Consider the following 13,940-nt stretch of genomic DNA (forward strand, 5'->3'; position numbering starts at 1 on the left):
TCTGCAAAATATGTGAATGCATTATTTATTCAAAATACTAAATATAAGTATGTGTAATATACTTATATATATTAAGAAGGCAATATACCTCGGTGGTCAAGGTAGTGGCTATCATTCTTTATTGGTAAATGAGATGGTTTACTCTCTTTTTTTCTGTGTGCGTCATACAAAATTCCTCTAGTAAATAAATATTTCTTTTATAATTGTCCAGTTTTTTTTAAATACTAATTCCTTACCAGATAAGCTAGAGTCAAAAAAGTTTTAAGAAGGGAGAAGGAAACGATCATCTGTGGAGTTTCAAAGAAATGTCAGTAACTGTGCTGAGGGTTTCACAAGTTTTTCCCTTGGGCAGCCCAGCCAGAGCAGGGGAAGGGAATCTGCACAGAATGCGGCTTCCACGAGGCTCTTTCACATGGTGCTCAAGGCAGTTCTTAAACTTTAGTGTCTACACCAGTCACTTGGGAACATGGTTAAAATGTAGCTTCTGATTCAAAAGATCTGGGTGTCGCCTGAGTCTGCATTTCAAACAAGCTCCCAGGGACATGAAGGCTGCTGACCTGCAGACCATACTTGAATGGCAAAAGTTTATTGCAACGTATTTCTGCTGCTCCAAGTGCAGCCAGACTCCCCATCTACAGGGCTGGACTCTAGACCTCACAGTAGCCCGCAGGCCAATTCGCCTTGGAGAAATGATTAACAATATGGTTATTTATTTTAGTTATTGTCTCATTAAAAAAATTAGAGACAAAAATAAAAATAAATGAGAGATACCTAACAAACAGATGAATTTCTCAGGGCACTTGAAACATCTTTTCGCCGCTGGGTGAAGGCTGACTGCTTTGAAGGAGTGAGTACTCTGCGATTCACTGTTTCAGCCTGGTCTAGGTTTTAACACACTTGGTTTGAAGAAGATAATCCTAGCTCTTCTGAGATTAGAATCCCCTCATGAAGAGATGGTGCCAATGAGACACTTGGGTTCTAGTCTTAGCTCAGTCACTTTGGAGCAATATTGCTTTGGGCAAGTCATTTCAGTCTTCTGGCATTTGGAGTCCTCATTTGTAAAGTGCGGCTGATGAGCTGGTGGTGAGAATATTGGGGTACAACATCCGAGGCTGATTTGACTAATTGGGCAAGCTGCCATGTTTGTTCCTTGTCCCCAGAGCCCCAGGGAACTGTTGAAGGCTTAAAAATAGGAGAATAATAACAAGTCTACAGAGCAGGACTAAAAGGATGAGAAGAAAACCCACAGTTTACAGCTGCCAGACTTGGGCAAATTTCAGTTACTACCACCAGCAGAAGATAATCATTCCAAAAAGTAAAGCCAGATGTCTGTTTACTCTTCAAACAAATTGTTGAGTTTAGCAAACAGAACCTTGATTAGAGGCCATTATAGAATATCAGTTATTGCAAGCATTTAAATTTTTATAGATATGCTTGAATTTTATTACACAAAAATTTCCTATCTGTGAACCAAATTCAGGCCTTTCGTATGCTAAGGCCTGTGATCAAAGCATAAAATGTGAGTCTAATTAACATTTCTCTCTTGAAATTAATAATAACTACTGCTATTTCTTAAATAACCTCTTCTGCGCTAGGTGCTTTACACACACTCTCAATTTACTCTCACAGCAACCACAATGCCATAGACATTACTATCCCCATTTTATAAATAAAAAAGCCAGCTCAGAAAGGGTAATTAACTTTTGGAGGTTTTACAGGTGCCTGCTGAGCTGGACTTTGAACTCTGTTCTCCTTGACTTCTTGGCTCTTAACCTTGAACTAATTTAAATTAGAAATAAAGGACAAGCATGAATTTGCTAGTTATCAATCAAAAATCACTCAGTATTCATCCTTTAACCATCACATATATGTATTTAATATATAAAATTCAATCTGGAACTATCCCTGAGTATATCATATATTTGATGAGGAGAGTCACATACAATGTACTTTTAGGGAATCTAAGAATCAATAATCTTGAATACAACTTTATGTATATTTTTAGATTATCAGTTCTATACTGCCCTTGAATGCAGATAATTAAGATTTCAATATACATCCAAATAAATATGTTCCACTTCCATATATATTTAGTAGGTATTAAACATCTATGAATTTACTTATTTCCTATGATTGCTTAATTTTGGGATCATGTGCTTATGTGTAGACATATTACGATTTTTTTTAAAAAAATAAGATCACAGACAGATAAATGCATCGATAACTATATTTCATAGGTACCATAGTGACACCTTGTGGGAAAAGCATGTTGAATCACATCTGTATGTTTCTGTGTATTTTAAAGCTACTTTTTTTCTATTTACAAAGTGGAAACTCATCAGATTCAGTTTGAGTGTTAACTATTGAAATACAGTTTGGCCCTGTACAAATTTAAGATAACAGGGTTTTGTATCAATTTCCAATAAGTTGAGAAATAATAAAGTATTTCTGAATCAAAACTAGTCTAAATTGGTAGAGCTGTTAGAAGCGATCCTAGTAGCAACACTGCAAGTTTTAAATCAGGCTTTTAAAAGTTACCATTGTTTCCAATTTTAGGGTATGAATGAAATAATTTCCTCTGGGAATGATGTCGGAATACAGGCATGCTCCGTTTTATTGTGCTTTATTAAGTTTCACAGGTATTGCGTTTTTAACAAATTGGAAGCAAGTCCTTCCACCAGCAAAAGATTACAATTCACTTTATCGCGATACTCACTTTCTTCGAGTGGTCCAGAACTGAACCTACAACAGTTCAAGGTATGCCTCTAATTTAATTTGAAAACAGCTAAAAAATATTAGTTTTTCTCAATGAAAAAAATTATAGTCCTGCAGGATATCTTCTAAAAGATTCAAACAGTCAAGACTTAGTTAACAGAAAATTGTTTACTAAGAGCCAAATAAATAATTATTGTGTGGTCGCTATGTGCAAGGCATTCTGAAAGCTCTTTTTCTGCGTCCTCAGTATAACACTGTTTGGATCAGCTGGCAACAGCATGTGTGTCACCGAGGCTGAGGGCTGATTTTATCCAGGTGGAGATGGGGTCTCTTAACTCAATTTCTTGGGAAGGAGTGTGACAACAGGAAAAGACAATGCCCTTTTAAATCAAATAAAAACTGACTGTTTTTCTATTCTTGTTCTACTTTTTTTTTCTTATTTTTTAATCCAGGTAGGTTCTGGGTACATACAATTTGTTCATTATGCTCTATACTTTATTTATTCGTGTTGTGTGTGTTTGTATTTTTACTATTGTTTTAATGCTCTGAGACATTTTTAAAGGATGTTACATTAACCTGGGTATACAAAGCAAATATTTCGTTTTTAATTGTATTTGATATACATAACAAGTCCGAACAGATGTGGTTACTGATTGTTAAAGGACCACTACCTAAAAATTTTTTTTATTTTCACCTACTCTGTTATGTACTTACTATTATCACCACTAGAGGGCATCTGAGGACCGAGCTAAGTACAATGCAAGGCTGTGAGTAAAACCCCTGTGAATGGCTACATCTTCTGTCAAGAGTCAATTGTGTTTTGTGGCGTAGATAGTCGAGAATTACTTGATGATAGTTTTATAATCAAGTTAGTAAATATGCATACATTTCTTATTAAAATGTTACATTAAAATACTTCTTTTCTGTACAATGCAACAGCTAATTCTATAATTAGAATTAAATTTGTAAATGCCAACTACAATAATGGCAATCATGGATCAAATTGTATTTTCAACTACACCTGCCTACATTTAAAAATTTGGTATGCAATTACTAGCAAACTATTGACTATCTGGGAAAAACATGGATTTAGCGAGGCATGTCTGGTCTTGATTATTATAAATCTCCAGTATGTAATCATTTCTAGCCTAATTCACCCAACAACAATGTTTGAAGTACCCCCTGTGTGTCAGGCACTATTCGTGCTCTGGACCTCCAGTCTAGTAGACAAGATGGACAAGTAGACAGATGAGGAGATGGACTGTAATAATCAGTATGCCAATGGGACATACACAGACAAGCTGGGAATCAGAACAAGGAGAGTGCGCTTCAGCCTTTCCTGGTAGTTTTCTTTCCCTGGTAAGTTCCAGTTTCAGACTACAGAGATTTAGGCTAAAGGATAAACCTCTGTGAAAATGACTACATCTTCTATCAAAAAAGTGAATTGTGTTTTGTGGCATAGATATTCAAAAATTACTTGATGATAGTTTTATAATGAAGTTAGTAAATATGCATACATTTCCTATGAAAATGTTAAATGAAAACTTTTTTCTTTTCTATACAATGCCACAGCTAATTCTGTAATTAGTTAAATTTGCAAATGCCAACCACAATAATGGCAATTATGGATCAAGTTGTTATACATCAAACTGCTGATATACAACATAGTTTCAAATCCTGTCCCACCCACTTACTAACACTATGACCTAAGGCGAATCTTTTAGCCTCTCCAAGCTTTGATTTCCCTTCAGAAAAGCAATGATGATAATGATGATAGTAAGGCTACCACAGAGGATTGCTCTGAAGACCAAAGATAATGCTTCTATTGCAGTTGATGTAACAATTAGTACATAATAGGTGTGAGCTATCATTATTACTATTATTACTTTTGTGTTATGACCAATAAATAGGCCAAGTTGGTCCCAAGTTGGAGGTGACACAGAAAGCATTTGCTTCTATTGCATCAAGGTAGATAAGAGCTGGTGGAGGGGAATGAGAGGATCCTCAGGTAAGGATCCTCTTATGGTTATCTACGAGAGTACTTCCCTGCAATCTCTTGACTGCTCTAACCAACAATTTTTTTGAGTTTTTCCTCATTGATTTTCTTCTTTCTTTCTTCCTTCCTTCCTTTCTTCCTTTCTTTCTCATTGTTACAGAGTAGCAGCATATAATGGAATGATCATTTTTCTCTGTTTAAGATGACATTCAAGAATGCAACATGTTTATTTTATATCTGTGTACTTATCTGGGTATTTAATATGTAGATCTCTAGCATAATATCATACTCCAGTCTTGATTTCCTAAAAAATCAATTTACTTAAGAGTTGGACTTGATGAGATTCACAAATAATACTGTGTTTTTATTTTCTTAATCTTTTTCATTACATTTGCTCAGAATTGAAAAGTCAACCACAAACCAAAACCAGATGGGAAAAACTAAGCCAAAGGAAAATTAAACCCTGATTACTAATAACTGTTTAGATCATACTTTTATCAATCTGTGATTCAGTAATGATAAGCACATATTTTGGTAAGAGTCTAATATCTCAACCAAGTGTCTTTCTCTAACATCATAGATATTTGTGTGATGACAGAGGATGAAATAATTCAGCGAATCGAGGTGGAGAGTTTATAGCTATTTTTCTCCCAGCTTTAAAATTGTCTGCTTTGTAAACCATATCATGTGTCCCTTCCTTACCCATAGAGTCACAAAACAGATTCCTACTTGAAATTTCCTAAAGGGAAAGGACCTATGGGGAGGGCTGACGCTCTTTTGTCCTAAACTGACATGTCATGGCTGCATTTAGGAAGCACAGGGGGAAAAAAAAAAAAACCCTGGAGTGTTTTTTGAGTTTCAACTGGTGTGAGGATGACGGGCTGACTTTGTTTTAAATAAAGGCCAAATGAAAAGTGATAGAAGACCTCAAAATTATAATGTCTTTCCTCTGTCCCCATGGTAACTATCATCCCAGCCCCCATTTTTTTCGAATGAAAGACAAAGTGTCCTTGACGTTTCTTTCCTGATCAAATAGATTTGTTTTCAGCTGATATATTTCAAGTTGACCAAACAGCTTCTTTGGTAAAATAAACTATCCACAGAGAGATTGTGGCTGAGCACATAAGAGAAGGAAAGCTGGGTCAGGAAGAAAGAAAGAGAGAGTGTTATTTGATGATTTATTCTGTTATTTATTCTTTCCCTGTAAATACAATTGCTGCTAAGGCTATGTCTCTGTCTCAATGTATAAACTAGCTTTTCACAGGCAGTTTTATTTTGGTCAGCTACATCAGGAATTCGTTTCTGGCAAGAGCTGAGCACACCAGCTCCAGCTGAGACAGGCTGCGGGGGAAACAGGCCAGGGCTTTTTGTGCCTATGACATTGATTAAACTGAGACGCTGTAGGTGGAAATACCACACGAATGCGGCGTGTTTTCTTCTCCTCCAGGGAAACAGGATAGGGCCATGGAATGAGTAACGTGTGCCACTGCCAGCAGGGAACAATCCGCGGCGACTGTGCCCTGACCCTCTGCCTTGGGAGCCAAGCTTTGCCCTGTGAAGCCGTGAGGGGACCAAGCTTCGCCTGGGAAACACTGATGCTAGTAGGCAGCGTGGTGGCACCTCTGTGGCTTACTCAGTGTCCGAACTCTTCTTTAAGTATTTCTCTTACCCACATCACTCTGCAGAAGTTCCTTTGGGTTCTGAGATTATGCAGTCTTTTCCTGGGATCGGCAGAGTACAACTTCAGAAATTTAGAGTTTTTCTTTTTAACCAAAGAATGCATCTCTCTTGGTCTTTCTCGTTGACGGGTTGACATCTAAGAGAAAACGTCTTCTAAACTTCAACATGTTATCGGCAAAAGTGGGGTTCATGCGGTGTCTAAAGGAAAAAAATTTCCTGAGACCCTCACAGGAGGCTGTGGCTCTGTGGTGTGGTTTATTGACAAAGTATAATTAAGGAGGTTCCCCTCCTGACTTCCCAATGCCCCCTCTCCGTCGGCCTCACCATGGAAAAAGTCCAATCTTGTCTTCAATACGGCCAGGGTGAAGGCCACTGCCCAGAGTTTATGATCCACATTCAAGTCCAGTCCAGTCCAGTCCAATCCAGCATCAGCTGGCTTAGCGTGTGTTTCCAGCTGTAGTCGATAGCTGTGCTTCAGTATCCAGCCTCCCTCCTGCAGGCCGTGGAGAGAACAGGCGCTTGCGCCATGCCAATGAGGGTTACAAGCAAGAGAGCGAGAGAGCTTCTTTATTCTTCTGGACCTATAGCCAGAAGCTTGGGTTTGGAACTGTGTAGGTGCTGTCTCAAAAGAACCAATCAACCTCTCAAACTCTTCAGGACTTTGATAGGTCCGCCCCCTAGTTAGATTGACAGGCCTCTAAGGTCCAGCACCTACCCCTGTCCTCCCCCACACCCCCAAAATCCCGTACCAGAAAGGGAAGGAAGGACTGTTAGTCCCCTTGGTGGAGCGCAAAGCTTTGGTCCCCTGAAGTGTGAAAAGCTATACCTTCCTGGCTTGCAGGCAAACTGTACTCCCCCGCTTACCAAGCTCATGTCTAGTTCCCTTTGCCTCCCTTTTCTAGCTGAATACTGATAGCAACAAATATTTATTCATCCTGCTTTTGCTCTGACAGCCTTTTTTCACCCCAGCACTTACCTAACAACTTACTGCCCAAGAGTCCTGCTTTCTTCCCCACACATCCCTAGTTAAAATGGCGTGTCTGTTTTGCAGGCACCTCATCAAACATATTGAATGCCTTCTCCACGCCAAGCCAGGCTTTAGGCACTGCAGGGATGCAGAGATTATGATAAAATCAGACCCTGGCATTGAGTGGTTTTCTGTATTGAACGCCCGTTTGATAGACTAGGAGAACTTAATTTGGGAGCCTAAGGAGGGAATTCAGGGGTAGGAGGTGAAGTGGAGCGGAGCGGAGGCAAAAGACGTGAATCTCCTAAACTGTGTGTGTGTGTGTGTGTGTGTGTGAGAGTGTGTGTGTGTGTGTGTGTGTGTGTGTGTGTGTGTACGTGCGCGCGTGCCTATATACATCAGTGCCTATAAGCATTTTTCCGGGGGCAGGGGTCTTTATTTTTCATGGTGTGTAGCAAAGGGTTACTACAAAATATGAGATTTATTCCCTTCTCTCTGCAGTGTAAGGAAGGGAACCAGAATAGTGATGATCAGGAGAGTGGGCACAGTTAAGGAGATGGAAAGAAGCAAGTGGTAGAGGTATAATTTCAATACATAGTATCACAACTAATTCTTAATCTCCTTCCTCCCCTTCTCACCATCATTGTTTCAGTGCTGTTAACTCTTTAAAAAAAAACCTTTTAAAAATCTGAAAAAAACAAAATTCCATTTTATATAAAAATATTTTAAAGGCATACAATTAAATGTTTTTGTTATACTTTTTCCTGGCACCTTTTAAAAATAAGTTTCATAACACCAGTATATCTTAACCTATTTCTGAAAATGATGTTCCAAATAGCACTGCCCAACAAATGAGCACTTCGTCCTCATCAAAGTACCTCAGACGGCTGTGGCAAAATTAATATCACATACAGTATCAGACCTGTAAACAATAGAAGAATCATATAATTTCACTGCTATATCAGATTTAGGAGTACAAAAATGATATACTAATTAAAACCCTAATTCCGTAAGGGGAAAAAAAAAGGTGAACTAAGACCTACTTCTGTTCTAAGGATGTTTTTCTAGCTTCATTTCAAGTGGTAAAATTGGATGGTAGCATGCTTTATCTTTTGAGCCAAAATTGTTGTTTTAGTTGGACTGAACTGGAGGCAAAGGGCTGGACTCAGAATTTCCCTGGTTTGCATGTGGCAGTGCTCCAGGTGCTGTGCGGAGCCCCAGCTGACCTGCTGACTGTTACTCAGGAGGCTTCTGTCCAGAACACTTCTTCGAAGGTGAAACTGAGATGATGCAAAGGTAGAACTACACCCAAGCAAGCATGTTGCTGTGTCATATTTCTTTGCCTGGGCTCCTTCCTGACAAAATGTTTGGAGACGCGAGAGAAAGTACCCTAGAAGAGTCGAGGTTTGAGCTGAGGCTTGAAGCATGAGTAACCTCTGAATGGGGTTGCCTCTGAGGCGGAATTCTTCCTGTCTTCACCATCCCAGTTCTGCCTCTTGGGGGACTGAACATTTCCCAACCATATTCTGTTCAGAATTCTGAGAGAAGGCCACCGGCCGCTTCCTGGGGGCCCCTTCGTCATCTGCAGCTCAGCCTTCATTTTCCCTGGACATCAGCATCGGTTGACCTCACACATTTCTCCCATTTCTACAATTCTAGGTCTCCTAAAACTGTACCCCAAATGCAAACCTCTGAGATCCTCTCTTCTTTCCTGTTACTGCTCTGTGCTTCCTCTCTCCAAATTTTCTTCCCATTGCCCTTTTCCCCCCAAAGTCTTCCCCCTGTGTCTACAGAATCTTTATTCGATTGGAAATAAAATGCCCTAAATCTCCTCAAACACTGCACAAAGTCTTCTCCCCCTTCATTCCTTGATAACTCTGACACCTGGTTTACTCCTAGTCCAACTGTATATCAAGTAGCCTCATTTCCTCCCCTTGTTGCCCAAACGCTACGGTTTGTCTCGTCTGCGGTCTTTTCAGCACTCTTATCACCCCAGCCACCAAGCTTCGCTACTGTGGCCACGCTAAACTCTCAGTCTTGGACCAACCCAATCACCTGTCTTCTCTACACTAAAACTTTCTGAATGTCTGGAGAAAATCACCCAGTTGTTCAGGTTAGCATCATTACAAAACCATGTTCTCCAGCCAGTTTCTCCAAATTTCAAACTTCTCAAGCTCCCTTTCTTAGATTAATTTGACCTCCTGATACACCAGGAAAAATCAAAACTGTGTTTCATATGCTCCCATCTTTTTGTAGCCACATTGCCACATGTTGGTGTCAGAACTTCACATTCATCTCCACTCCTACAAGTTCCAGGGAGGGGGTGCCCCTTGTGTTTGAAGCTAACCCATTTCTCTGAACTCTTAATTCTCACTCCTGCCTCCATCTCTTATCCCCTCTCTTCCTACAGCGATTACAGCTTGCTCACTCTCTCTCTCTCTCTCTCAACTGCTTCTTTTATGTCAGCTCATGAATGTATTCTCTTTTGCAGTTCTGTGAGGAAAGCCTTACAATCTTTATTGATTCTATATTGTTCTCTCTGTGGCTGCCATCATTTCTGTTCCTTCAAAGGAGAGCTTGTTGAAAGAGTAGATATATATTATTTTGCTGCCTCCAAGTCCTAACTTTCCTTTCTTCACCCTGCTGCAAAGCACATCTTGCCCTGGGAGCCCCCTGGAAACTGCCCTCGCGGCCTTGCTGCTGAGTCATCTTATTCAACTTCCCCAGGCTCTGTCACTGTACTAACCACACCCTCCTATTCCCCTGGCTCCCGTGATATCATTCTATCCTTATGTGATACCCACTCTCTGGCCAATCTTTTTCAACTGACTTCATGGGCTTATCTTTTTCTATTAACCCCTTAAATGTTGGCATTCCCAGGTCAGTGCATTTCAAGTTTTCTTATCTTAAAACATACATAGATAATGAAACTACTTCTAAAACATACTGGGATAACTGGATGCCATGTGGAGGTGGCTAAATGGTATTTGTTAAAAGAAGTAATTTGTAATAAGAAAAATAAAATAGAAAATACGTTAAATACTAAATCTGTTTAAAATTTCAAAATATTTTTTAATTTTTATTCTTGAAATGGGTACTTACAGTTTCTTATCAAGACTTTACGGTGATAATTTCTTCATGTTCTTTCGATATACTATTCACTTCATCATACAGTCACCATCCACAAAAAACTTTATCTCAGTAGGTGATAAAAAATATTTCCTTAATTTTGACAGCCATTAAAATGTTTATAACAATTGACATCATATTTTCAGAATATGATAGCTTTTTCTTCTTGCATTGATGAATGTAGTGGTGACATTTCTTGTAAAAATATGAAGGAATTTTTAATTTGAATTTTTTATGTCAAAAATTTCAAAATGTTGGTGTTCTCATCTAAAGTACTTGCAGTATTACAGATGGTTTATATACCACAGTGGCCACAGACTGACAGACCTGTTCATTGTATACAAAGTCAGAAATCTGAGATGAACTCGGGAGCTGCACCCACCATCCTGTCTGGCCTTTCTACCACGCTCCCACCTCCCATTTCACCCAACTGGTCATTCCTTGGGCTTCTTGGCTGCTTAGGCCATTGATTTCCCCAGAAACACTGCAGTGGGTAACCTCCACTCTAAAAAAGAAGGTCTGAAATAGCTGTTGAGGTGGTGGATTATATCGTTGACTATATTCTGAGTTTTGCAGCAATGAAAGTGACAAGAGACCCTCGCAAAGCTAGCCACCTTCAAGAACTGCTACCTAAGCTGTTAGAAGCACAATGTGTAAGCGCCAACTGAGGAGCCTAGGAAATGGTTGCCACATCTGGACACAGTCTTCCTAGGGACTCTCAACACCACTACTCTCTTTCAGCTTCCCCAAATTTGGGAGGAATCACTATCTCATGGAAAATCAGTACCACGTTATACCAAGCAGGAAATTCTGCTACGGGATCCCTGTATTCAGCACTCTTCCCACCACATATATTCTTCCAGAATCATGATATTTGCTTCTATTACTGCAAAAGCCTCCCATATGTTGACAATTCCATGACCTATATGTCTATCTTCTGAACTATAGACCTATCATCTGGATGTCTCCATTTGGATGTTCCACAGACCTAGAATGCCCACAATTGAACTTACTATCTCTCCACTGAAATCTACCTTTTTATTGAATTTCCTGTTTCAGTAAATGACACCATCACTGCTTCAGTTACAGAAACTCAGGAGTCACTCACTGTTGGCCTTTCCCTGTCCCTTCTCATCCACATCTAGTCAATCATCAAGCCTGGTCAATTTGCTTTCATATTTGTTCTCCCTGCTCCTCTGGGTCTAAGATGCCTCTACTGGATCACGGAAATCACCTCCAAACTGATCCAATTATCTTTAGATTGTCTGGAGGGACAATAATCTTTCTAAAATGCAAATCTGATCATGTAACTCCCAGTTTGGAATTTTTAATGATTCCTCATTACCTATGTAATAAAGTCTAAGTCCCTTAGCATGAAATACAAATCCCACTTTGAGCTGGCCCTTAAATCATCTCTCCCTCTCAAGTTTCACCACTCCTTCTTCATATTCTACAATCAACTCTTCGTTGTTTCTGAAACAAACCCTGCTATCTTATCTCCATGCCCAGGCCCATGGTGACATCTCTGCAAGAAATACTCTTCTGTTCTTCTCCATTTCCAGATTCAAGACAGCTACCACCTCCTCTGGGAAAACTTTCCTGATTGTTCTAATTTTGGTTGTCTCTACTAGAAGCACCCATTATACCCTGTTCTATCATAATAGGACTTACTATATCATTTGCTTTCTTGAGTGTTCTAAGGAAAATTATAAAGATTTGCACACCTGGCACAGAGCTCTTGCCACAAAGACTCCAGAGCATGTTTGGTCCAGATATCTGAGTACTACAGAGAATACCAGGAAACTCTTGAATACAAGCATAAGGACAAGTTTATATAAGTACTGCGTGTTATATGCTCAACACAAGATCCTTAGTTTCGTGTCTGGAGCTACCTCTTTTGCTCAGTCAGGAGAGAAGCCAAGATCATATCCTGGCACTCTTCACCCAGATTGCCCATTCACTCCAGCTTTGTGTCATTCCTTACATGAGGCCATTTTTGCCACCCCAAGTCAGTCCCCCTACAACTCATATAGTCCTACACAAAAGCTACGGGCCTATAGATGAAGTTGTCATATAGTTCAAGGAATTTATGCTTCCTAGCAGCCTCTGGGTCAGTTGAGAACATGCAGTCATCCTGATCCTGACCCTTCCCTTATCCATGGTCTTCTGACTGTCCCCACCCCATGCCTCCGCTTGGCCAAACATCACTGGAAAGCACTTCCACCACACAGCTCTCACCAATCCCACTTTGCCATTCGTGCTCAGAACGCAGCATAACTTGGTGTATGATTCAGTATCCATTTGCCTGGTGCCTTTCTCCTTTTGTCTTCTGCCCTTTTCATTTACTAGTCAGAGTAGCACTCAACTGATGGGTACTTGTTGAGTGAGTGAGTTCCCTGGTTAGACAAGGAATATATGGAGGGTAGACTTTGCAGGAAGAATGCCCAAAGGACAGTCTGGTATTATTCTTTGCACTAGAAAACATAACAATAAAAAGTAGGTTTCAATGTAGAAATAAGATCAGTTTACAGTGTTTGGAATTTGCACTGCCTCCGGGACCCCCACGTAAGCAGCAAATTGTCTGGTCATAAACCTACAGAGATAACTTCAAGGGAGGCTGACATTTCTTAAGTCACCATTGCATAATCTCCCTGGATAATAACCACTTTACCTACTGTGAACTTGATCACAGATTAAGGAAAAACTGACATTTAGAGTTATCCAATAATGGAGGGGATGATTTCCTGCCATGTGTTGATAAGGAGATGGGTGATTGCTCAGAAAGATGTAAAAAGGAGGCCCTGGCTGGTAGGACTCAGTGGATTGAGATACAGCCTGTGAAACAAAAGGTCGCCAGTTCAATTTCCAGTCTAGGGCACATGCCTGGGTTGCAGACCAGGTCCCCAGAAGGGGTGCTCAAGAGGCAACCAATCGATGTATCTCTCTCACATCAGTGTTTCTCCCCTTCCCTTTATCCCTCCCTTCTGCTCTCTCTAAAATAAATAAATAAATAAATAAATAAAATCTTTTAAAAAAAGAAAAGAAAGATGTAAAACGGAACCTTGTACTAAGGAAAAAAATTGAATCAAAAATTGTATGATCCTATAATCATATTATCCAGGAATAAAAAACTATAATTTTTAGCTAATGTTAGAACTGCTTCATACAGGGTTCTTAATAGGAAACAAAATGTGAAGTTTCTAAAATTTTGACTTGAGTTAATGCTGTAACTTTGACATTCAGCGCAAAGGAAAGGTACTGAAGTACAGGGAGGTTTTACAACAATTTCATTAAATAGTTCAAAAGCATTTATTGGGCATTAACTAATTGTTTCAAGACAATAATTTGATGACTTAAGAATAAGTAAATTGAAAGCATATGGATTAAATTTTCCTTGAGGTACTTGGTTCCCAAGTAAAGGAAAAAAGCATTTGGCAAAATCCAATCTGCCTT

At 39.6% G+C, this 13,940-nt stretch overlaps 1 protein-coding gene across 1 annotated transcript in view; it reads left to right on the forward strand.

Annotated features, from left to right (window-relative positions):
- The first annotated feature begins 6,180 nt into the window (after window positions 1-6,180).
- LOC129086097 (glutamate dehydrogenase 1, mitochondrial-like) overlaps window positions 6,181-13,940 on the forward strand; it is a 67,774-nt gene continuing 60,014 nt past the window's right edge. The window contains 3 exon segments of the mRNA XM_054592598.1: window positions 6,181-6,367; window positions 6,852-7,002; window positions 8,494-8,632. Of these exon segments, the coding sequence (XP_054448573.1) occupies window positions 6,181-6,367; window positions 6,852-7,002; window positions 8,494-8,632 (477 nt within the window).

Source organism: Pteronotus mesoamericanus, unplaced genomic scaffold, assembly GCF_021234165.1.
Source record: "Pteronotus mesoamericanus isolate MK-2021 breed Mesoamerican mustached bat unplaced genomic scaffold, CSHL_Meso_final scaffold_36, whole genome shotgun sequence".
NCBI classification, from domain to species: Eukaryota; Metazoa; Chordata; class Mammalia; order Chiroptera; family Mormoopidae; genus Pteronotus; species Pteronotus mesoamericanus.